The sequence below is a fragment of the Muscardinus avellanarius genome (assembly GCF_963383645.1).
Source record: "Muscardinus avellanarius genome assembly, chromosome: 13".
NCBI lineage: Eukaryota > Metazoa > Chordata > Mammalia > Rodentia > Gliridae > Muscardinus > Muscardinus avellanarius.
This window is the reverse complement of record NC_137799.1, coordinates 39,838,461-39,863,093: the sequence shown is the minus strand read 5'-3', so window position 1 is coordinate 39,863,093 and position 24,633 is coordinate 39,838,461. Positions and strand designations below refer to the sequence as shown.

The following is a 24,633-nucleotide window of genomic DNA, read 5'->3' as shown; positions in this document are numbered from 1 at the left end:
CAGGAGATGCTGGGAATTCAAACCTTGATGGTCTTGACAAGATTGGCTGTGCTATTGGCCACTTCCTTGGCTGATTGTACAAACTGGCGCTTGGCGGTAGGATTGGCAGTACGGGCAGAAGCCAGGCGGCAACTATTACAAAGTGCAGAGGTGTGTTTGGCCACAATGGTGGCTGCAGAGAGCACCTGAGACAGAGACATGGAAAAGGCATGAGGGCAGGAGGACATGTACATAACCAGAGAGGAGCCATTTTAGGGTTGGAGGATGGAGTACAACGCCCCTGGACATCTACACAGGAAAGACAGTTACCTGAAAAGTCAAGACTTAGAGAAAGAGAGACCTATGGATGCACTGGGTGTGGAGGAGGGGGAGAAGATACACCAACAGAAAAATATCAAAATGGGCCAAGTGGGAGGATAAGGTGTTCATTTAGCACTGACTGAAAGAACGGGAGAAGGCAGTTACCTGAACAGAAGCTGAGTGTGGAGGTTTGAGATGGTCCCCTCCTTCCCTCCCCCACATGTGCTTCATGGCCCTCTTTTCCCTTGAAGTCTGGTCCACTCCTTCCCAGTCCTGCCCCTGGTATCTGTTCCACTGTATTACCTGGGCCTGGGTACAGCCAGGTTCCCCCAAACTCTGACAGGCCATCTGAATTGCCTGGTTCGCACGGGCAAACTGAGTGGGTTCCACCAGCCCTTGCTGTCCAGCTTGGCTATTGGGGTCAGAGACACCAACCAGATATGCTGCCTAAGGAGAGAAAAGGAGGTGGAGAGAGGAATAAAGATTACAGACTAAAAATGAATAGTGACCCTGGGGCAAAGGAGAACAGGGGTAAGTTACTTCTACATGAGTGGAGGTATAACAACAAACTAAAGAAAGAAAAGAAAAACCTCTTTTGTTTTGTCAAATATATTCAAATATTTCAGAAAATTAAAAGAAAAAACACACATAAGTATTTTGTTGAATTTCTACTCAGATGTATTTGTGTGTGTGTGTTGGGTCATAGGGTGAAAAGTATAGCTTACTATAACAGTGAGACTGGCAGATCGCGGTTTGCAGCCAGTCTTAGCTACTTAGTGAGGCCCTTTGCAACTCAGTGAGACCCTGTTTCAAAATAAAGAATAAAAAATAGAGATGGGGAGCCGGGCATGGTGGCGCATACTTGTAATCCCAGCATTTGGGAGGCTGAGACCGGAGGATTGCAGTTCGCGGACAGCCTCAGCTACCTAGTGAGGCCCTCTGTAACTCAGTGAGACCCGGTTTCAAAATAAAGAATAAAAAATAGGGCAGGGGGTGTAGCTCAGAGGTCGAATGCCCCTGGGTTCTACCCCCAGACCCGCAAAAAAAAAAAAAAAAAAAAAATAGAGATGGGGGTGTAGCTCGGAGGTAGAATGCCCCTGGGTTCCATCCCCAGACCCGCAAAAAAAAAAAAAAAAAAAAAAAAAAAAAAATTGAGCTGGGGGTGTAGCTCAGAGGTAGAATGCCCCTCAGAGGTTCTATCCCCAGTACCACCAAAAATGGGCATGAAATTTCTTCTCTGACAGTTTTTCCCTGAAAGCCAACCATCTTACCCCCTCAACCTCTTCCACCTTCCTTTGCCCTCTTATATTTGGTACCCTGCTCTATATAGTTTGACTCTGTGTGTGTGTGTGTGTGTGTGTGTGTGTGTGTGTGTGTGTGTGGTGTGGTACTAGAGATTGAACTTGGGCATTCTACTTCTGAGCTACACCCTCAGCCCCATTTTATTTTGAAACAGGGTCTCACTAGATTGACCCTCCTTCCCTCCCCCCACATGTGCTTCATGGCCCTCTTCATGGCTAGGCATTCGACCTCTGAGCTACACCCCCTGCCCTAATTTTTATTCTTTATTTTGAAACAGGGTCTCAGTAAGTTGCAGAGGGCCTCATTAAGTAGTAGCTGAGGCTGTCCGCGAACTGCGATCCTCTGGTCTCAGCCTCCCAAATGCTGGGATTACAAGTGTATGCCACCACGCCTGGCACCAACTCAACTCTATTTTTATTATTATTATTATTATTATTATTATTATTATTATTATTTTTTTTTTTTTTTTTTTTGTGGTACTGGGGATGGAACCCAGAGGCACTCTACCTCTTGGCTACACCCCTGGCACTATATATATATATTTTAATTTATTTGGAAACAGGGTCTCAGTAAGTTGCTGAGAGCCTCAGTAAGTAGCTGAGGCTGGCTTTGAACCTGTGCGATCCTCCTGTCTCAACTTCCCAAGTGCTGGGATTACAAGTGTGCGCCACCACGCCTGGCTATTCTTTATTTTGCAGGGTCTCACTAAGTTGCAAACGGCTCACTAAGTAGGCTACTTAGCTGAGGGTTCGCAAACTGCGATCCAGCATCTCAGCCTCCCAAGCGCTGGGATTACAAGAGTGCACCACCATGTCTGGCCATGCCAGTTTGTTTTATCTTACTACAGCAAAATACTCTCAAAGTAGTTCTATACTTGATAATGTAGAAAAACATTTGAGTAATGTTTACAATGTTAACAAACTTGAGTGTGACCCAAGTAACTTAAAATTTGGTCACTGGTATAATTTTGGTAAAAAGGCCTATTCTGGGCTGGGAGAGCAGCTCCAGTGATACAGCACTCGCATAGCATTCACGAGTCCTCGGTTGGTTCCCCAGAAACGCATGTGCACGCACATGCACAGACATGCATGCATGCATGCATACACACACACACACCACCAACAACAAAAAAACTAACAGGCCTCACAATTGGACAGTATAATCATAACTAAAGCACCAGGGTTCAAGGATTATAGCAATCAGAATTGTTGGTGTCCAACAATTGCTGAGGAGTATCTCCCCTTCAGGAGGAGGAAACGCAGGGTTCCAGAGAGTTGGCTGTGCAGACACAGACTTCTTGATTTATGTACATATGAGGGGAGTAAGGTTTTTACCAGGAACTCATCTCAGGTTGTTACCTGTGCAGCTGCTTCAGTGAAGCCACAGAGAGCCTTGGAGGCCGTGGCAATGGCATCCCCAAACTCCGGCAGGTTCCCGTTTTTGGCATTTTGGGAGATGCCAGTCATGGCCTCACCTAGCACCTAAGGAACAGAAGGTATCAGGAGGGTCAGATAACATTCTCTGAGCTCTATGCCAACATCTGGTTAGTTCCACCTTCCTGCCCTCTTCCCTCCTGGGCTCCTGGCTACACTTACCTTTGAGTTTTCCATGACACTATCCAGGCAGCCAAAGTAGGACATGTCATTGATGGGCTGGACTGGATTCTCCAGGAGTTCACGAACCGTCTGTGCAAGGGAGGGAGATGCCTTCCTCAGCCCCAAGTCCAGAACACCCTCATCCTCAACCCCAGGCAGCCTGCCAAGTACCCACCTCCAATTCCCGCAGGGCATTGTCACACTCCTTCTGGCCAGGTGCCTGCTTGGTGCACATGGTGATGAGCTGGTTGATGCTGTCAGTCACCGCCCTGGGGGAACAGAAAACTGAGGAAATTATTGGTCATTCCTGGGGCCTGTATACATGGAAAGTCGCTGGCTAATTTTTTTTTTTTTAGCCTGACTGCTTCTAAGCCAGGGCCTCTCATGAAATGCTTCCTCCCCAGCTTCTCTTACATGTCCCACGGCTGGGCTTTCCACTTCTCACTGACCTGGCAGCTGCGGCCAGCTGACTCTTGAGGTTTGGCGCAGCAGGGTCTGTGGACAGGGCCTTGGCAGCCAGAAGAAGTTTGCTTGAAGACATGGAGATGCCCTTCAAGTTGGACACGACCTGGGCCCGATCCTCCTGGCTCTGTGGAAGGTGAGAAGGTCACAAGTTGTCCTGCTTTTATTTTCTATTTTTGCAGAGACAGATTTATTTAAGAAAGCAAATACACATTCAAGCAGAATAAGGGCCATCTCAAGAGAGATGTCTTTTGGGGTAAAGCAAGGAATACACATTCAAGGGAGAATGTTGGCCATCTCCACAGGAAGAGATGATCCTGTCCTTTCTTGTCTGTTTCTAAAAGGATCTTTATTTCTTTTTCTTTTTTTTTTTTTTTTTGGTGGTGGTACTGGGGATGAAACCCAGGGGCCGGCCTTCTACCTCCGGGCTACACTCCCAGACCTATTTTATATTTTATTTGGAAACAGGGTCTCTTAAGCCAGCTGAGGCTGGCTTTGAACCTGCATGGTCCTCCTGTCTCAGCCTCCCAAGTGCGGGGATTACAAGCATGCGCCAACATGCCCAGCTAGGATCTTTATTTCTTACCCCCAGAAACTCAAGCACTGCTAGAGACTGGGGAAGGGAGGAAGCCAGGAGCAGAAACAGTTTCTGTGGTCACCCAGGTTCCTCCTATATAGCCTACAGAGGGGGCCATGTACCAGACCCTCTGCCTCTTCATACCGGGGCCTGTGCTGCCATCTCCACGCCAGCTTCCAGGAAGGTGCTGAAGTCCTGTCCGAATCGCCCTGAGGCTCGGGCCAGGTCCTGGGGGGCTCCCCGGGAGGCCTGTACCAGTTCTGTGGCCGCCTGGTTTAGACCAGCAGCAGCTTCATTCAGCCGGCTCTGAGCTTCCTGAAATGTTCCAGTGCTGGGAGGAAGCTGAGGGTCAGAAAAGAAGTCAGGTCAAAGAAAGGAGTGCTGGGACAGTGGGCACAAAACCTGGGAGTAGCGGAGGGGGCAGATCTTGGAATTAGGGTCAAAGGGAAGCCGACAGGCAGGAAGGGCAGTCTTGGATTCTGCCTGTGCTCCTACCGAGTCACTCAGGAGTCGCTTGCTGGCATCTCCAACTGCTCTCAGGGCATTGTCCACATCTCGCTGGCCAGGGAGGCAGCTGACACAGCGGTTCAGCGCCTGGGTCACTGCTTTAGCCACCTGAAGGGGAAAGGAGACAGGGTTGTCAAAGTGGGAACAACTTGGGGACTTCCTTTGTCCCCTCCTGAGACACAGGAGATAACCAGCTCTCTTTTCTCTGAAAATGGAAGAGGAAAGGGGGTGCTGTAGCTAAACAGGCTGAGTGATAGTGATAACTTCCCCAAACTTGGCATTTAATGAGGTTCATGCCTCAGCCCCACTGAGACACTTCTTCTGAGACTGAGAGAAAGATGGGTGGAATAGAGGCGCTCTCACGAGCAGACTGAGATGTCCCTCTGTCAGTGTGGGTGAGGCTCAGTTAGGGTGGGCCCTAAGGAGGAAGCTGGGGGAGTGGGAGGAGTGGCCCCTCTCCAGTGCCTGACCTGGGCAAGCCGCTGCTGGCTCTCAGGGTCCCCTGGGTGGCCAGCTGCCTTTTTGGCTTCTTCGATGAGGCTGCTGGCCTTGTCCAGTACGTCACTGGCTGTGTCGAGCACAATGGCTTGCACTGCAGGATCTGATGTCAAAGCTGCCACACCCCGAGCAGCCTGGGCCAGTGATCGCAGCCCACCTGCCACGTCCCGAGCTGCGATCCCTGAGGAAACAAGGGAGAGGGGGGACGGGAGAAGGCACCGTCATTGGCAGGCCCCGATGCCAGGGGCTTCCCTGTCAGTTCCATCCCTCAGCCAGCTCCCGCTGTCCATTTCCTTACCACATGCCCCTTTCCCTGCCCTTTGCCCACACACCTGCATAATTCTCATTGCCTTGGGAAACTTCCCCCAGCAGCTGGGCAATGGCGGAGCTCACGGCTTTGGTGCTGTTGCCGAGGTCCTGGGCACATTTCTCCATCTAAGAGCAAATAAAGGGGTGAAACTCAGAAGGTTCGTGGGGACAGCGGACAGTTTAAATAACATTTTTGGGAGCTCCGCAGCACAGCTGCCAAGGAAGACTTCGGGAGTACAAAGGAGAGATTAAGAATACTGCCAGGGACTAGAGCTGGAGCTCAGCGTACAGCCTTGCCCAGCATGCATGAGGCGCTGGGTTCTATTCAGAGTATTGCAAGGAAAAGAATACTCACTGTCTCTCCAGGTAAGGGTTTAAGCTTGCCATCACGAGCTGCTGCCTTCACTTCCTGAAGATCTCTCTCGAGATTCTGTACCACACTCAGCGCAGAATCCATCTCCAAAGGCCCACATGCTTCCTGAGCCTGTGATGGTGAGGAGGGTCTGGGTGTAGGAGGCATGACTGTGTCTTAATGATGCCTCAATTACATAGTTATCGCAGTTAGAGGTTATTCTGCACAGATTCCCCATCATCTCAAGACTCTCCCCTCATCTTCCACAGCCAGAGCTGGTCTCATACCTTCTGGGCAGCAGTACGGAGTTCAGCCAGTGCAGTGCCCAGGTTCTTAGCACACTGACTCAGCTGCATGGCTGAAGCCTGGTCCTGAATTGTTGGCACTGAGGCCTTCGCAGCTGCCACCATCTTCCCACCTGGCTGTTGGGGAAGAGATAGGCAGGTAAGGTGTGATATCCTCCTTCTGGGATTGGGCATAGGGACTGCTGATGGTCAGGATGTGGTGAGCACTGGGGCTCAGGACTGGGAAGAGGCAACCAGCAGACATTCAAATTTTGAGAGGTGAGAGATGGTGCCTTGCCTGCAGGAAGCTCTGGCTGGCAGCAATGAGGGCTAGCTGAGCGCTGGGACTGTCAGGCTGCGCTTGGCTCCCTCGGACACCCTGCACCAGCAGTGGAATCTGCTCTGCCACAGCCTGCAGGTAGAAATGTCAAGAATGTCACCTCCCCACGAACTGGTAGAAAGTCCCTCTTCCCATCCTCAAACGCCTCTGCAGACTTACCTTGCAGCTCTGCACTAGCAGAGGCTGGGGGCCCGCGGAGCCCTTGGGAGCAGAGGCTGCATGTTGGGCTGCAGCGATGGTCTGTGTAGCCGAGGCTGCAGCCTGCTTGGCTGCGTGCTGTCAGGACAGAGTGATGAGGTCAAGGCCAAGCATTTCCAGGCCAGTGCCCTGCCATGCCCAAGGAAGTATTAACTGACTCCCCACGTCCCTCTGGGTTCACTCCTCCACAGCACCCACACTCCCTTACTCTGGTGACTTCCCAGCCTCACCTCCAGGCGCTGCACCAGCTTTTTCTTGATGGCATTCTGTGCAGCTGCATTGGTGGCCATGCGGAGCCCCTCGGCTGCTTCTCGCAGCCGCTGTTGCTGCTCCTCACTGTCAGGGTGGGCGGCTGCTCCCTGAGAAGTGGAGACAGTTATCACTCGGCATCCCTGTGGACCTTAAATATGCTCTTCTTGGACCCCTCTAGACTTGGTTTAAAATTCCCTTGTTTTCCCATGGTTATTTCTAATTTTCTACACTGAAATGTTGAGCGGGACTGCTTGGGAAGGCCAACAGGAGGCCTCAGGGGTACCTGGATTCCCTCTGGGGTGCTGAGTTCCTCCTTTAGGCAGAATTGTTTCTGCCCCCCTTCCTACAGAACACCCAGAATGTTAGAGGAGGAGGAGCTCCCTGGGAAAAGGAGGACTCTCAGTGTAAAGCAGGATCTAAGGAATTTCTAAGTGGGAATCTGCCTCCTCCAGTAAACTGAAAAGCCCAGAGGCAAGAGTCTGGGAACCTCTGCAGCTTTCTTCTGGTCCTCTGCACCCTTGTCTATCAGTGTCCTGATGCCTTGTCTCTCTGTGCTGCTGGTATGGAGGTACCTGGGACTAATGGCCTATGTGCCTTCAGAGAGCCCAGGAAGGAGAGGAATCTAGTCAGGTGGTGGCAACAATGTAGGGGAAAGCAGCAACAGCAGACCTTGGACTTAAGAAGAAGGGGCTAAGGCTGGCCACCACTGTCAAAGGGAACTCTGGAAGTCACAGGAGCTGAAAGCCTAGGCCACTGCCCACCTGTGGCTGAGGGGCTTGCTTGCTCCCAGAGTGCTCTCTTTCTTGTTCTCTTGTCTTTTCTGCCTTTCCTGGGTCTCCCTGACAGAAGAGGCTGACCACGTGGGCCTCTCTACTTCCCTCCAGGGCCCTGTCTGGGGCTCTGAGCTAGGGCTTTGTACCTTAGCAGCCTCCACCATCTTGGCTGTGGCATCAGCCAGGATCTTGGCAGCGCTCAGGAGCTTGCGAGAGTTCTCCAGATCACTCTCCCCCTCGGCATCAGCCTTGATAGCATTGACCAGGTCTGAGGTGGCCTGGGCCAGGATGCGGGCCTGTCGCACCATCTCCCCTGAGAGCACAGGGCACAATCAGGTTAGGAAGCCAGAGACGCTGACAGGGTGTGAGGGGTGGAGACAAGGGGAAGGCAAGCAGTGTACACGAGGCGGATAGGGGATTTTAGGGAGTAAAGAGATCAGCAAGTGCTCTTGAGTAGTTTCTTTGGACTTATATTTTTTCTGGGCTTAGGATCTTGGAGAAGTACAGATTTCTTAGTAGTTCTGAGGAAAGGGAGGACAGTCTCCATTGTGCATTTTCAGGAAATAGTCTTGAGGAGACATTCTTTGCAAAGGACTTAGGAGACATTCTTTATAAAGAACTTCTTAGTGATAAGATGGAGTAGAGAAGGCTAACTCTTAATCACACCTTTTTCTGCATATTTGTGTGTGTCCATTTTGGTTGTGTGTATATTTTTATTTATATATTTTTTTGTAGAAGTGGGGATGGAACTCAGGAGCATTCTACCTGAGTCAAAGCTACATCCCCAGCCCTATTTTTTATTCTTTATTTTGAAACAGGGTCTCACTGAGTTGCAAAGGGCCTCATTAAGTAACTGAGGCTGTCCGCGAACCACGATCCTCCTGCCTCAGCCTCCCAAATGCTGGGATTACAAAAGTGCACCACCACACCTGGCTATTTATTTTTTGCAGTACTGGGGATTGAGCCCGGGGGCATTCTACCTCTGAGTTACATCCCAGCACTATTTTTTTTTGTGTGTGTGTGTGGGGGCATTCTACTTGCGAGGTTGGGACCCTATTTCTTTATCCTTTATTTTGAAACAGGATCACACTAAGTTGCACAGGGTCTCACTAAATAGCTGGGACAGGCCACGAACTCGAGATTGTCCTGTCTTAGCCTCCCAAGTATCGGGATTACAAGTGTGCACCACCATGCCCGGCTTCCTATTTTTTTATTCTTTATTCTGAAACGGGGTCTCATTAAGTTTTCCTGCCTTATAGAGGGGGAAGTGGATGTTTTCAAGTGATTAGGCACTGGAGGGTGGCTTGGTCTGCAAGGGACTGTCCAACTGGCTTGGGGAATTTCATTGGGATTTTTGTCTTCTTGGGGGTGAGTGTCCTTACCAGCATCACCCATGGAGCTGAAGATGTTCTCAGTGACAGTGAGAATGGTATCAGTGGCTTGGTCGTAACGGCCAGCAGGCCCAGCCCCAGTGGCATGGGCCTTTACATGTTGCAGCAGCTCATTCAGGGCCTGGGTAACAGCTGTGGCTGCTGCTCCTACGCCTCGCAGTAGCTGTCCATCCTCTGTGGCTGCCTGGGAGGCAGACACACAGCCTTCCACGGCTTTGGCCACCAGTCTTCCGGCCTCTACCAGCTGTTCTTGGCATACAGGTGAGCTGATAGTAGGTGCCACAACCTGTGGGCAAATCGAGTGTCAGACATGTAGGCAAGGGAAGGAAGTTGTGAGGTAGAGTTTTTGTGGTTTCACAACAGTCACCAGGATGGGAACTGAGGCCTTGTGAACCAGAGAGAACATCAAAGGCTTATGACATGGCAGCCTTTGGGCTCACCTTTGTACAGGCCACCAGCTGGGAGGTAGACAGAGCGCACTGTGTGGCTGCAGCAATAACTTGGGTCTGAAGCCCTGAGTCCTCCGTCCGCTGGGCCACACTCTTGGCCTTGAGGACCAGAGCGGCTGCAGCACTCGCCACTGCCTTGGCTAGCTGCATTAGTACGTCCTGTGAGGAAATAGCAGTTAGCATGATCTGAGAGCAGGCATGGGATCCATGGATGCTTCTCTAAGGCATAAGCTGCTTCATTATTCCCATTGACTCCAATCAGAGGACAGTATGTGCAGAAGCAACCAGAATCTACCCCTAACCCCTGCCTTGAACACCCAGCAGGACAGAACCCCCACCAGGAAACAAACCCACACCAAAAGACATAGACCCTGCACCAAAGGCAGAAACAAATGAGGCGGATACACTCGAACAGCGATGGGGAGGGAGGGGTGGCACTGGACAATGGGACCGGGAGAGGAGGGACCTCTTGGGTCCCTCCCACCTCCAGCCTCTTTTCTCCATTTCTTTTCAATCTTGGTTTGCAAGTAAGTAGTCATCCTAAAGTCTTGAGAACAAGTCCCTGTACTCTCCTACCTGATCCCATTTCCCCAACCCTGCCTGGACCAGGCTTCCCCATCTCCCAGCATGTTCTGCTCCCCCAGGAGGCAGGGGGAGAGGCGCGGAAGCGAGTGTATGCGGCTCAAAGAGGACCAAGCTGGGAAGGCCCAGGCCAGAGGCCGTTACCGTAGGGGAATCAGGGGGCGATCGAGCCCCAGCCCCTCTGGGTGCACATATCTGCATGGGAAATCCAGGGTGAAAAGTCAGCTGAGGCAACCGGCATGGGGTGGGGGAGGGGAGAGCAGGAGGACCACTGTCTCTCAGGTAGTATGGGTGGGGGGATTGAGACAGCCTCAAACTGGGGCAAGGGCTAGGTGCAGGGATAATAGAGTTAGGAATATCCTCAACCAGGGCCAAGAGTGAACCAATAGGTTAAGTTTGGGTTCAGGAGTTCTGAATTCTCACCCCCCAAAAAAGAGACTAGAAGTTCCCAGTGTCATCCCTGGTTGGTTTGGAGGGGTTACTTCAGAGAAGCAGGGCCTGGGAGCTGAATTCAGGATCTGAGGTTATCTCCTATTAGCATGGGGTTCTGGGGGCTGGGTAAATCACCAACCTGGAAGTGAGGGTCAGTGTCACTTTCCCCAATTTGCTGCAACAGCTCCCCACTGGCCTGGCCCACGTTCCCAGCTGCTTGCAGCAGGTTCTGACGGGGCTGTGGAGAATGAACACCTGTCAGAAGCTGCCCAACCCTGCCCATGTGCCCATGGGTCTCACAGGCCCCTGGGCCACACGTTCATCCGCCAACCTGGAGTGCCCCTTCTCCTGGGGCTAGACCCCTGTGTGTCCACCCTTGCCATAGCCCCATGGCCCCTGACCTCAGCACTGGCTGGCTGGGCACTGCGCAGCAGTTCAGATACTGCCCCTGCAAGGCCCTTTGCTGCCTGTAGCAGGGGACGGCCGCTGCCGCCTTCATCCTCCAGCAAGGCAGCCAGCAGCTTCACCCCACGGGACATCTCCGTCAGGTTGGAGGAGATTGTAGTGACTGCACAGCCCACTGCAGTGTAGTCTGTCTCTGCAGGGTCCCCTGAGGGCAGAGAAGGAAGAGGAGCATGAGCAACAGCCAGGCTAGAGGACAGGCTGGGGAAGGAGCACAAGCACACCTGCTTAGTACCATACAATCCCAAGAGCTGTACACACAGTGAGTCAACGTGCAGTTGCATGTGGGGCCAGTCACACACATGCGTGCTCACGCCTGCTCTCCCCTGCCCCTCACGTGCACACAGGAACATCCAGCCTACCTGCTGTCAGGTTCACCACGGAGGCAGTGCCAGCTGTGATGGCGTCTACCTGGGAGTGGATCTCATGTTTTGATTCATCCATCTTGTTCTTACGCCAGGCCTTAGAGGCCTAGGAGAAGGGAGAAAAACCTAAGGATCTGCTCTGGTTTTGTCAGCCCCTCTCTATTGGCATTCCAGCTTCAAGACCACTCGCATCTCCCCATCTCATACTCACAGCATCCTGGCCAAGAGGGGGCAGAGTGTCAAAATCATCTAGAGTGGCCTGGGCAGCCTGCACGGCCTGCATGCTGGAGTTAATGGTGCCGGTGAGGGCTTGCTGGGCTGAAGTCTAAAAGAGAGGGGAACAATAACTGGTACCAGAATGGGATGTTTAGAGGAAAGAGAACCAGAGACCAGGGAGAGGATACAAACAGGGGCATGGGAAGAGACTGCCTGACTCCACTAGGCCAGTGGGTGGTGGGAGAAGGACCCAGCACTGTGGCAGAACAGAGGCACGCTTACCAAAGGAGGCATGTGTCCTCGGTGCATCTGCCCACTGGTGATCTGCTGCTGGGCAGGTGGCATGCTGCCCATCTGGAAATTCTCGGGACCAGAGGCTCCAGAGCGCATGATAGCAGGCAGGGCCACGGAGCCATGCTCCACTTTCCCTACCCGGTTATACTGCTGCTGAAGGACAGTCGACCTGGAGGCAGAATGGGCCATGGAGCATGCAGAGGACTCATTCCGCCCAGTAACGCCACCTCTGCAGTTTCCCTGGATCTGGGGTTTGTCAGGTTCTTTGATCCCACCCTACAGTCCTTGGAATCAAGCCTTGCTGTCCCTACCCAAGGGATGGGATTGGCCCAACTCCCTCCTTACTTTTTAGGGGACACTGAGTCCTCCAGCATAGTAGACTCCTCATCTCCCTCCGTCCCAAAGTGGTCCTTGCTTTTTTTCTGTACGAAGGAAAAGGAAAGCGTTGGAGCAGTTAAGGAAGAGGCAGTGGGGAAAGGCAGCCTCTTCTTCCCATAGTCATCTATTTTCCATAACCTGGGTCGCCAGCTAGAGGACTGATTCAGGAAGAGGGGTGAAGGCTGGGCTGCAGCACTCACCTTCTTAAGGATGATATCGATGTAGCCGGCAATGAGCTGTGCGATCTGCTCCCCCTCAGTGGTCTGTACTGAGTAGTAACCATCCTGGTAATCCCCAAAGTCCTGGGATGACAAGGTGGGGACTCAGTAGGAACGCTGACATCTTCCCAGGATGAGACAGGGGAGCAGGGCAGAGCCAAGACCAAGCCAACAAGGGCACCCTCCTATCTCAATAGTGTGCTGGGAAGAAGCACACCTTTCTATTGGGCATGGTGGTGTGCGCTTGTAATCCCAGCATTTGGGAGGCAGAGACAGGAGGATTGTGGTTCGTGAACAGCCTCAGCTACTTAGTGAGGCCCTTTGCAACTCAGTGAGATCCTGTTTCAATATAAAGAATAAACAATAGGGCTGGGAGTGTAGCTCGAAGGTAGAATGCCCCTGGGTTCCATCCCCAGTACTACAAAAAAAAAAAAAAAAAAAAGCCCACCTTTCTTCAACCACTTTTTTTTTTTTTAATTTAAAGAAAGGCAGACTGCGACGTGCAGTGCCTCATTTGGGTGTGTGTGGTTTCTTGGAAGCTTGACTACCCTTGAGAGCTTGTTTGGAGGTTCTAGCAGGGGAGCACAGCTACTCATATATCCTTTTTTTTTTTTGTGGGTCTGGGGATGGAACCCAGAGGCATTTGACCTCCGAGCTACATCCCCTGCCCTATTTTTTTTTTTTTTATTCTTTATTTTGAAACCGGGTCTCACAAAGTTGCAGAGGGCCTCATTAGGTAGCTGAGGCTGTCCGCGAACCGCAATCCTCCGGTCTCAGCCTCCCAAATGCTGGGATTACAAGCGTGCGCCACCAAGCCCGGCTACTCATATACCCTTGACCGAAGACTGGTCCCCTCTATTCAGGGAAGGTCATCTTCTTTGATTGAGTGCACAGGTTTGGGAGGGACGTACATGGAACGGTGAGGGAGGAAGGGGACACCCACCTAGCCAGCCAGATCAGCCGAATCAACCCTGGCGATCAATGGGGTGACAGAGGTCACAGCCAGATCGCCTTCATATCCTTATTTTTTTATTTTCCTCTCAGAGGGTAATATTTTATTTCTGAGGAGTGGCCTTTCTGTCACACAGTTTCAAATACATGTCAGTTTGGAAATCTCTTACTCTCACTCTGATGATAAAATTGAGGACATAAACGTGTGTTATGAAATGACCACACTTGAAGGTTGGCAAGAGTATCCAAAGTAGAAAAATAGCATTTACTATAATTTCTATTTCCATTGTTGGGCATTTTGTTAAGTTGGTATCAGTTTTTAATTTATAATTCCAAAATATAAAGCCAGAGGGGGAAATGGCTATAAATATTTGCTGCTAAAAGAGGGAAGGCTTGTTTTTCTATCACTACCTCCCACTAAAAGATTCCTATACTCAGCTTGCTAGTCAGTTATTCCCTTCCTTCCTTCTCTTTCTTTTTGTAGTGCTGGGAATGGAACCCAGGGCCCCATGCGTGCTAGGCAGGTGGTCTGCTGCTGAGCTACATCCCAGCCCTCTGTTGACTTTAAAGAGCACGCCCATTACCTGTTTCATTTAAGTATCACTCAATATAAAGAAAAAACAATAAGGTTCTAACCTCCATGTTTCTGCAATAGTTCTAGCATTTTCCTTTTTTCTGGGGTTATACTCTGTGTATCTACCTCAAGGGAAGGAAAAGACCTCTATGGCTGTCCCTTCTCAGAAAATCCCCAAGCTCTTCCTCATTGGAGCTCCCAGACCCACCAAGGTGAAGCTCTTGGGAGAGGCAGCCCAGCGTTTGATGTTGGTAAGGCTCCACTCCTGGATCACTTCCTTGGTCTTCTCATCCACGCGCATCACGCATTCCTTGGTGATGCCCAGCAGCCTGGGCACTAGCTTGTTCTTCCCTTTCATCTTTTCCTGTGAGGCAGAGGTTGGTGTTGGTGTTTAGGCCAGAGGCTGACTGAGAGGCAAATGGTCAGATCAGCTCTAGACCACAGAGGATGCTGCGGTGGCCAGGAGGGTTAAACTAGGGTGCCCAGGAGTGGGCCCAGGACAAGGGGAAAGAGTGCACAGGAAGGGAAGTGTTGGTGGAGGAGTGGCAACAGGCAGGTTTTCCAGACAGGCTTTCAGAAGGTTAGAGCAAGGCAGAGAATGTGATTCTTAGGGAAAGGTAGGAAATGTGATAGAGGGCAGAGCCAGAGACTTTCAGAGATAGGAAGGGCAAGAGTGAGAAGTCAGGAGGCAATGAGAAGGGTCCAGAACCCACCTTGACCAGGAAAAAGGACACGCCATACGTCTTGAGGGAACGGGCTAGCTTCACATAGCGTACCTTGGCCTCAATTTCACTCATCTGCCCACAATTCTTGTGTGCCTTCAAGTATGAAAGGGGAAGAGTTTAGCAAAATATGGAGGTAATATTATAGCTAAGAAATCAAGGCAGATGTTAACTGTAATGAGAGAATATTATGGGGACACAGAAAGGTTGAGCAGTATAAGAAAAATGAGAGGGTGATGGGGTGGGGCTGAGATATGCAGGGAGATGCGGAAGCAGTGACTCAAAGCATGTGGTTAAGAAACTTGCAGACATTCTGGAAGTATGAATGGGGAGTCGGGAAATAGAAGATCAAAGAGAAGACCGTTTGGGCTAGGTATTCAGAGTGGAGATAACACCTTACATTTGACAAAGATTATACTCTCACAGGTATTCTATCCCATTTGATGCTTCTCAATCTTATGCAGGGCAGACACTGTTATCTTGTTAGAGGTAGGGAAAATACTGAACTGAATTCCACAGCAAAAGTAGTGATGGAGCTGAGACTAAAGCCCATGTAGTCTGCTTTTTTGGCACAGGAGAGGTAGGAAAACAGCTTGGAGGAGAAGCAGGGTGAGCAGAGGTGGGGAGGGGCAGGGGGCCACTTAGTCAGTAGGATCAAGCAGCAAAGCTCCCCAGTCTTCCCAGATACTTTCCCCTACCCCATTCACCTGGAAGATCTTACGCTCTCCCTTCTGCTTCACATACTCCTTGGGCAGGAAGTCCTTCAGGCTATACCAGAAAAGGGAGGGTCAGCATGTAGTGGATAGCAATGAGTGGCATGTAAGCCATGAACTATGGGCCTAGGGGTGTACAGAAGTCTAGAACACTGTTATCTCTAGGGAGGAGGACTGAGGAAACTGGGTCTGGATTGTCTTCTGAAATAAGGTGACTTAGCATGAACTCTTGGATGCAACCTGTCTCTCTCTGTGGAGAAAGATGGAGGGAACTTAAACTGGCAGCTCAGTCTCCAAAAGAAAGAGGGTCTAGGACACTATTTCAGGGAATCAAGAGGAAGAAAAGCTCCCTAGGAGGATGACATGCACTCAATAGACTGAGAAAGCCAAACCAAACTGCATTCTGAGAAATACTAATGGATGGCACTTGGAAGACTTTTTAATCTAATGTTCCATAAGAGAAAATGTTAGCCTATTTTCCTCTGGCTACTATAGCAAAATTCTTCAAAGAATCTCAAAAAAAAAAAAAAAAAAAAAAAGTTAGATGCTTGTTCCAGGGAAAGGGGACATGGGGCAGAGATCCTGGACTGCATTCAGCACTCCAGGGGGCCAGTGAGGAGACAAAGGAGGATGGCCTACGTGGGTCAAGTTCTGGTGCCTTAGGAGAGGAAATGGGAGAAGGCCTGGGATGGAGACAGGCCCACGGGGTCACAATGGCAGGGAGACCCGGCCCGTGATAGGGTATGGGATGTGCTCACTCACTCAAGGAAGCCAGCCTTGTGCTTTTGTTCATTGTGAGGCCCAAACTGGATCTGGCATTGGAAACCAGCAAATTCACAGGCCTTGTCAAAGGAGACAGGGTGGGAGCCATTCAAGATGTCATCTCGTGCCTACAGAGTACAGGGAAAGGAGCAAGTGCTGTGTCGTGGGCTTCCGTTCCCCTCCCTTCCTGCCCCACCCTGCCCCAGCCACGTCCTCTCCATACCTGCACGTAAAGGAGGTTCAGCTGCACAGGGTCCCGGGAATCCACATTCTGGTCTGAGTAGAAGAACTTTCTCCGCAGCAGCAGCGTTTCATGCTCCTCCACTCCCTGCTCCCTCAGTGTCCGGCCATGGTCCAGCCAGTTCACTGGGAAGACAGTCTCCTCAGTGCCAAGCCCCCAGGGCCCCTGCACTGTCTGGTGTCTGGGTTTTTTGTTTATTTCTGTATTTCCTACCTCCCCTCACTAAAATGTAAGTTCTCTCTGTGTAGAACTTGGGTTTATTACTGACACACCCCTGCTGTGTAAATCAGGGCCTTTTACAAGCAGATACAGAATAAATAAGTGCTAAGTGGCTGCCCCCCGTTTCCAGTGCCCTCTTTTCTTCAGTTCTGCTTACACTCATCATCTGTGTGCAATTTTTGCTTTAGTTTCTCCATCTTCTTTTCATCTCGCAGCAGTGTCTTGTCTTTCCGTAAGGTCCCTGTCCCCTCATCTTTCTTCTCTTCCATCAGCTCTCGAACCAGTGAATATTCATCATGGTTGGTGATGCCTGGGGGAGGGGAGGGTTTGGTAGGTTCCCAGCCACTGCATCCAAGTTTTTTTTTTTTTTTTTGTGGAATAGGAGCCGGTTCTGGCCCAGACCCTTAGTCCCACAAACACGTCTTACCAATGCGGGCACAAATGGTCATGAGCATGTCAGTAACGGTCTTGGAGTCATCCACCATGATAGTTTTCACAGTTCCATCTAGCATCCGGATCTTCAGGGGTCTCTGTTTCTTCCTGTATTCCATGGTGTCCTGTAGGGGCAGGAAAAGGAGGTCAGTACCTACTTCAAGCTGAAGCCTTACTTCCTTTTTACAAGGCCACAGGGAGGAGAGTGGATTACTGAAAGGAAAACTATAGTGGTTCATTCAAAAACAGAGTATTATGACTGCCTGAATAGAAAGCAACATGGGGGGTTGAGAGTATAGCTCAGTGGTATAGTGTTTGCCTAGCACACACAAAGCTCTGGGTTCATTTCTTGGCACTGTAAAAAAAAAAAAAAGGGTAACATGGGGAGGGGTCAGAGACAGTGGTGTGGATGCTGAAAGAGGAGGTGGGACAGGGATCTTTGATGGAAGAGGATGCTGGTGTCCCTGATGGAGTGAAACTTACCCCATTTCGGAGCATGTAGTAATCCAAAGCTTTCCCAGCCTCCAGCCATATGCCCTTTTTGGGGTCATCATCTGACAGAAACAGCCCAAAGTCGCTGGCTAAAAGAGAAGATGGATCACCTTAGACTTATGAAGACCCCTCTGTGTCTGAATGGCTACACTAGAGTCCCTGAATTTTTTTTTTTTTTTTTTTTTTGGTACTGGGGATGGAACCCAGTGGTATTCTACCTCTGAGCTACACCCCCAGCCCTATTTTATATTCTCTCCCCCCCCCAATACCGGAGATAAAACCCAGGGGCACTGTACCTCTGAGCTACACCCTCAGCCCTATGTTTTAGACCTTTTTATTTTTTTATTTATTTTTATTTATTTATTTTTTTGGTGGTACTGGGGTTCCTGGAAGCCCATCTACCTCAGGGCTACACTCCCAGACCTATTTTTTTTTTTATATTTTGAAACAGGGTCTCGTAAGCCAGCATGGCTGGCTTTGAACCAGCGCGATCCTCCTGTCTCCGCCTCCCAAGCGCGGGGATTACAAGCGTGCGCCACCACACCCGGCAACCTTTTTATTTTTGAAACAGGGTCTCACTGAGTTGCAAAGGGCCTCGTTAAGTAGCTGAGGCTGTACACAGTGATTCCCTGGTATCTGCCTCCTGAATGCTGGGATTACAAGCGTGCACCATGACGCCCGACCCCTATTTTATATAAATTTAGTTTTCAAACAGGGTCTCACTGAATTGCAAAGGGCCTCACTAAGTAGCTGAGGCTGTCCACGAACTGCGATCCTCCTGTCTCAGTCTTCCAAATGCTGGAATTATAAGCGTGTGCTACCACACCTCGCTCAGAGTCCCTTAATAGTTCTCTCATGATCTTGGACCCAGAGAGAAAGAAGGGAACCATGGAGCACAGACCTGAGGGGTGATAGTCTTAGGGGACACTGGGTCATTGTCAAGACCCTGAGAATGCAAGGGACAGAGAACTCCCATCCTGGCCACCTGGGCAGTAACTCACGAGGGCCAGCCAGGGCCTCTGGGATCCGCTCGCGGATGATGCGGCAGGCGTCATACACCATAGTAGACGGCTCGAACTGCATTGTCTTCACCACATTCCCAATGCTGATCTTCAGCGAAAGCGCGACCATCGTGGCGGCGTCTGCTCTCCAGCCTGGCTATACCTGGCCTGTGGCATCGGGACATTAGAATAGTCTCTCTCTATTGGTGCATTGTGACCACACTTCATACGTGCACACAGCACTTGGTGAGCTTCCCACTGGTTCTCACCCTCTTCCCTTCCTCCCAGGCATGATATTGATATTGGCATTGGTAATTTGTTAGAATATGCTCTCACTGGAGAAGAGGCTCCCAGACAGTGGAGTCCCAGAGAGGGGATTTCTGAAAGGGACTCAAAACAGAGAGTCATCGTATTATTTTTGTCCGTCGTAGTAATTTCAAAGAGTGAGAGGTTATTTACATCAAAAGGACTAGTCCTGACCATTTAAGACACCCAGGGAAGGTCGGTGTGAGGCCACAGCAGCCGACCTGTGATGCGGTGTCACCTGAGGACACTGCCCTGCCCGGCTGCAATCTGTGCCTCCCTTCTTTCTTCCAGGTGCCTCTCCCGCCACGTGTCCCTGCTCACCTCCTGCCCCAGCCCTGGCCCTGCCTGGTTTTTGTGTTTTCCTGGGTCAGGATTTTTCTTTGTCTCCCACTGTGTTCTGCTGGCTTTTCCCTGTCTGGGATTTTCAGAGATCTGCCCTAACTCATCATGTGACCTTCCCTCTCCTAGCTTTGCCTCCTTCTCTGGAAAATAAAGACGTTATATGAGATAATTCCCAAGGGCTCCTGAAGCCTGCAGAATTTCTAGCCAGCCCGGCAGGGAGACCAAATACTGGCTATTCCAGCCCTCCAACCCTATGCTTGCCCCACCTTCCCTCTGATCTGAGAGGTGGGCCGGGGACTCCCTAAGTTGCTAAGCCCCATTTCTGGATTCCCTGGCAGTCAAGCTAGAATTATGATTCTCTAGTCCAAATGGATCTCAGAAATTATGTAGACAACACTTCAATTCCACAGAAGAGGGAACAGATCCTGGGAGGAGAGGAGAAAGTTTCAAGGCAGGGGTAAGAGCCCACTCCTTCTAATCCTTCTAGTGCAGCTCAGCATACCTACCCCACCTGCTTCCCCTCCTGACACCACCCCTCAGAGGGCTGGAGGAGTCGCTGGAGGAGGCGAGGGGTGCACAGGCTGCAAGAGGACAAGTCTGCCCGGCAGCTAATGATGAGACCCTGCCTGGTACAGGGATTGGGTGCCTCTTCACTAAGAGAATGAGAAAATCCAAGCTCCCTATTTCCCTCCTGGAAAACTGCTAGCTCCAAGGGGGATGGGGGAGACTGGAGCAAAGGTTGGGAAGCAGAGATAGGCTGTCAAGATACTGAGGACATTTGGGAACCAGGGAAGCTGGGAATGAGTAGAGGGTGAAGAGGTCAGAGGGATGGGGAGGTGAGAGTTGAGAGTCTAGGTACAAACAGAAGGTAGATGAAGGAGAGGTCTGGGTCGAGGACTAATAGAGCATTTCTGAACTTATAAACAGTCTAAAACCCAAAAGGGAAGAACCACAGCTCATTCTCTATCTTTTACTCTCACACAAAAGAGGGTGAACCCAGTCTCCCCAGATCTAGTTCCTTACCCCCTCCCCATTCCTGGGATACCTCTCCTAACAGTGGGGCATACCTGGCCGTAGGCTGCTGACCACAGAAGAGTGGTCAGAGAAAAGGCTAGAGGGTCAGAGAAGCCAGGAGTCCGAGGAGCCAGAGCAGGACTGAAAGGACCCTTCACCCTAAACTGAAATTGCATGTCTCCCCCCATTTCCTCCGGACATAAGGACACCCACTTCTTCCTCAGAAGCCTCTGTGAGACCCCGATAAGGGAGTTGAGTCATGCCTACCCCAGCTCCCAGGCGGGTCCTGAGTGGACATCTACATAGTTGTACAGGGTGAGGGGAGGGGAGAGAACCAGTCAGGGAATTGAGGGTATTGGTGGTAGAGAACAAGGCTCTGCCACCAGTACCCCGAGGTTCCTGCCCTGAGAACTCTGCTCACTTCCCATCATGTTTTATGGAACAGCAACAACACCCCCTCCTGTCACCCTCCCAGGGAACTCCTCCTCCCTCAATACATTCCTGAGATGCATTCCAGAGGAGTTGGGCAAGTTGGGGGGGGGGATGGAGGACAGGAGGTCAAATCCCAGCAAGGAATGGAATGTAACGATATTGAGGCTTAGGAATTTTGGGGTACATGGAGAATACAGCCAGAGCAGGTATCCACAAACACAGAGGCAGGAATATAGGGAGCTATAGTGAGGGAAAAGGAGAGCAGGAAGGCTGAAGACAGAGTCAGAATGTACGAGGGTTGGGGGAGTAGCACTCAAGTCTGTTACCAAATTTGGCCTCTGAGTCCGCAACCGCTGCAGGGAGGGGGAAGGGTTTGTGGGTGAGACTGACATATCCGGCCTCGGGCTGCTGGAGGCTCATTTAGGGCTGGACTGGGCAGCTGAGAGGCTGGACTGACTTCCTCCAACATAGTCCCTCCACATCTATACATGCACACTCATTCTCTCCTAATGCACCCCAGCCTATGAACAAAACTTTCCCACAAAGCCACCTACACGGTTTCTACATATATCTATCTCCATCACATGGCCCCTACACAGACAGATCTTGCAAGGACCCCATTCCATGAAGTACACAGCTTCCCCACAGATCACAGCACACCAGGTTCCAATCCCTGTCCCCTCACACCTCTCTCCCTGTTATGTACACACTCCTTTCATTCATCCAGCCAGCATTCCTTGAGGGCCTATTGTGGGGAAGGCCCAGGGCCAAACTTTCAGTGGCTGAAAACCAAGATGAGTAAGACCTAGCCTTTGCCTTCAATGGGCTCCCAGTCCTCCAGATGGGAGGGTAAGCTAAATACAGTTACAATAGAGAGCAGGATGTGATAAGAGCAAAAAAGTGTGTGTTCAGAGGAGAGCCCTAACTCTAAGGGGGAAAGCAGAAAGGTTAGGGAAACAGCACCAAGAAGTATCCACGAAAGGTGTCATGTGAAGTTAGGATTAAAAAAAAAGATAAGTAATAGTGATCTGACATTTATTGACTATAAAATTGCAACATATACATAATTTCAGTTAATTCTTACAACAACCCTGCAAGGTAGGTGTCATTATTTCCATTTTTACAGATTAGAAAATTGAGGCTCAAGGATGTTAAATACTTGTTGAAAGCACTTGTCCAAATAATAAGTCGTGAAGCCAGGATCCGAACCCAGGTCTCTCTGACTCCAAAGCCCAAGCTCTCTCCATCACGCCAGCCAGATGAGTCAAAGGTAGCATTCCAGGCAGAGAGGATAGCATAGGCAAAGGTGGAGAAGCAGGAAATCGTGGAGGAGCATTCAGGGGAGTGAGTAGGCGGGCTGGCTGAAGCACAGAGTACCTGCAAGGGAGCAGCGGACGGAAGTCAGGGTTAGGATGAAGCCTAGGGAGCAGTATGAGAAATTTTAGCTACTGGAGAGGACAGGAGACCAAGAGAGGCTTTGTGCAAAGAAGGAACATAACCAGAACTGCAATTTAAGGAAAAATAACTTTGGAGATTGGTTAGAAGGACACAGTATTAGTACAAGTAAGGAGAAATCAAGCCACAGTTAAAATGGTGGAGAGGAAGCTGCCACTCAGGAGAGACTTTAAGACGCAGAACAGACAGGTCCTGATGACAGACTGTTCTGTCAACTTTCAGGGGCCAGAATCCTATCATCTGTATAAGTGCACATCTAAGTGAGCCACTTAGTAGATTAGACAGCTTGAGTTTCCGGGAGGAATTGGGGAGGGGGAGGATCAAGGCGGGTGAGAATGTGAGAATGAGACTATGGAAAAAAGGAGATAAGATGTGATTAATTGCCAGACAGGGAAAATACATATATGTTAAGTCACGGAGAGCAGGCTGGAGGGGGGAAGAGAGATGATTACGTGGATGATGGCTAAGTCAGGGAATGATGGAGTGAGGTCAGAGGCCAGGTCAGTATGTGGTCAGTGGCTATATTAGGCCAGGGTGGGGTGGGGTAGTGAAGGGACATTGGCAGTGCCTAAGTAAAACTGGAGCTAGGGTGGAGGGAGGGGCAGCGTGGGGTATAGCCGGTGGCTGTATCAGGCTGGGTAGGGGATAGTGCTGTGGTCAGTGGCAGGGTCAGGCTGGGAGTGAAATGGGGGTGTGGTCAGTGGCCTGGCTGGGCGTGGGATCAGCAAGACCCAGTTTCCTCTTTGGGTCTCGTTTCCTCTTTTCTCTTGGGGAGTGGGGGAAGGGAATCTACCACTGGACCAAGAAATTAAGAAGCTCACAATGAGGGGATGCACACAGCAGGGGCTGGGGTTAGGGTATTCAGCAGACCACCAGGTGGTATGCAGGTGTATGAGTGGATGAAATGGTGGGAGAGTGCTTCAAGATGATGGGAAAGCTCAGATTTGGGTGTAGAATGTGTGGATGGAGGCGCTAGGAGAGAGGCAGCAGGGAGGTTGGAAATGGATGGTAAGAAGACAAGTGAGAGTTAATGACAAAAGAAGTGATCCTGTAAGGAAGTGTGAAGAAAGTATGTGTAATCCAGAGCCAGGAGAGGAAGGCATAATATCTAGGGAGCAAGCAAGAGGGGAGGGAGGCAGCAGGGCTAGACTGTCATGGGATTCAGTCATCCCCTTTCCCCTGGCAACAGTGTTTCCTTGGTCTGCCTCCCCCTTAGTCATGGGTCTCCTCTTCCCTAGGCAGTTCTCTTATGACTAGGCAACCTACAGCTCCTGGGTCCCTGTCTATATTCTGCATCCCATTTTGTAAACAATATAGTCCAGGAATCTGTCCTGCAACTGTGATGGCCACAGTTTAAGCCTTGGTCTTAAAGTATGGAATAAAAGGCTGGAATTGCAGATGACTATCATCCTAGCTGGAGCCTAGGACCCTGGTCTGAAATTAGTTTGTCATGTTTTAGGGTAAAGGAAGCCCTTGTGACGACACAGGAATAAGGGACCTCTCCACACACACAAAAAGACATCTACTTTTGCTGCCAACCTCTTCAATTTTACCCGCCCAAGGCGTCAACCACAACCCCTAAAGTTATCTTTAATTCCTAACATTAATCGTGATCTTAATTTGTTTCCCGTTTCCCAGTCCTGGCTTTGACATTTATTCCAGTCCCAGTAGACACCCATATTGACCTAATTTTACCTTTAGCATCAAATTCCCACACTTTAATCCTAAATGTTGACTCCTAAGCCTAAAGCGCATTTGTAATTTAATTCCTAATTCACCTTTTCACAGTTCATCCTTACTACCGACCATGACAATGGTCTTTAATCCCTAAATCGGACTTCCAACCTAACTCTTGTTGTTGACCCTTAACCTGGCCCTGAACTCTTTTGACTTCTACTGGCCATTCCAGAAAACGAGACGCTGACCTTAATCTAAACCCCGCTTTACACAAAGTAGACCTGACTCCCACGAATAACTTAAATTTTAGCCCAGCGGGTATGCCTAACGTGACCCGATTCCTAAACCCCACCCCACCTAATGCCAAACGCGCCCAAACCCACAAACCCGCTCTCAGTAGCGTCGGGGCCCGCGCCCGCGCCCGCCCCGCGCCTCCGGGCCCCGCGGCGCTCGCCTCCCCGGGCCGCCCGGGGGCCTGCGGGCTCCGGCCCTCGCCGAGACGCCCTGGGCGCCGCCCGCCCGCCGCAGGCCCGCGGGAGGCCGGGCCGCGCCCGCCGCCGGCTCCGGGCCCGCCCGCGCGCCCCCGCCCGCCTACCTGCGCTGGCTCCGCGCCCGCCCGCCGCCCGCCGGCGCGGACCGCTAGCTCCGGGTCTGCCGGCCTCGCCGCCGCCCGCGACGCCCTCCCGGCCACTTCCGTCCCGGCGCCCGGCGGCCCTGCCCGCGGGCCCAGGAAGCTGCTCTGGCCCCGCTCTCGGTGCCCGCGA

General features: G+C 50.9%; 1 protein-coding gene across 3 annotated transcripts in view; it reads right to left on the bottom strand.

The window, feature by feature from the left end:
* Positions 1 to 18,773, bottom strand: part of TLN1 (talin 1) — a gene marked incomplete at both ends in the record, with an annotated part of 30,077 nt that extends 11,304 nt beyond the window's left edge. For 2 of the 3 annotated variants that reach the window (XM_080709377.1, XM_080709378.1), the window contains 34 exons: positions 24 to 185; positions 604 to 747; positions 2,961 to 3,083; positions 3,198 to 3,287; positions 3,373 to 3,466; positions 3,647 to 3,786; positions 4,381 to 4,578; positions 4,732 to 4,851; positions 5,214 to 5,422; positions 5,574 to 5,676; positions 5,906 to 6,034; positions 6,190 to 6,324; positions 6,485 to 6,598; positions 6,686 to 6,802; positions 6,955 to 7,083; positions 7,896 to 8,062; positions 9,132 to 9,426; positions 9,581 to 9,748; positions 10,743 to 10,841; positions 11,005 to 11,213; positions 11,428 to 11,536; positions 11,642 to 11,755; positions 11,929 to 12,109; positions 12,286 to 12,362; positions 12,519 to 12,620; positions 14,270 to 14,425; positions 14,775 to 14,879; positions 15,491 to 15,551; positions 16,259 to 16,386; positions 16,482 to 16,624; positions 16,876 to 17,028; positions 17,146 to 17,275; positions 17,634 to 17,731; positions 18,644 to 18,773. In XM_080709377.1, coding sequence (XP_080565503.1) covers positions 24 to 185; positions 604 to 747; positions 2,961 to 3,083; positions 3,198 to 3,287; positions 3,373 to 3,466; positions 3,647 to 3,786; positions 4,381 to 4,578; positions 4,732 to 4,851; positions 5,214 to 5,422; positions 5,574 to 5,676; positions 5,906 to 6,034; positions 6,190 to 6,324; positions 6,485 to 6,598; positions 6,686 to 6,802; positions 6,955 to 7,083; positions 7,896 to 8,062; positions 9,132 to 9,426; positions 9,581 to 9,748; positions 10,743 to 10,841; positions 11,005 to 11,213; positions 11,428 to 11,536; positions 11,642 to 11,755; positions 11,929 to 12,109; positions 12,286 to 12,362; positions 12,519 to 12,620; positions 14,270 to 14,425; positions 14,775 to 14,879; positions 15,491 to 15,551; positions 16,259 to 16,386; positions 16,482 to 16,624; positions 16,876 to 17,028; positions 17,146 to 17,275; positions 17,634 to 17,731; positions 18,644 to 18,773 — 4,632 coding nt within the window. Of the gene's footprint in view, positions 1 to 23; positions 186 to 603; positions 748 to 2,960; positions 3,084 to 3,197; positions 3,288 to 3,372; positions 3,467 to 3,646; positions 3,787 to 4,380; positions 4,579 to 4,731; positions 4,852 to 5,213; positions 5,423 to 5,573; positions 5,677 to 5,905; positions 6,035 to 6,189; positions 6,325 to 6,484; positions 6,599 to 6,685; positions 6,803 to 6,954; positions 7,084 to 7,895; positions 8,063 to 9,131; positions 9,427 to 9,580; positions 9,749 to 10,315; positions 10,367 to 10,742; positions 10,842 to 11,004; positions 11,214 to 11,427; positions 11,537 to 11,641; positions 11,756 to 11,928; positions 12,110 to 12,285; positions 12,363 to 12,518; positions 12,621 to 14,269; positions 14,426 to 14,774; positions 14,880 to 15,490; positions 15,552 to 16,258; positions 16,387 to 16,481; positions 16,625 to 16,875; positions 17,029 to 17,145; positions 17,276 to 17,633; positions 17,732 to 18,643 lie in introns of all 3 variants that reach the window. The other variant, XM_080709376.1, reaches the window with a different exon arrangement.
* Between the last annotated feature and the right edge of the window lie 5,860 nt (positions 18,774 to 24,633).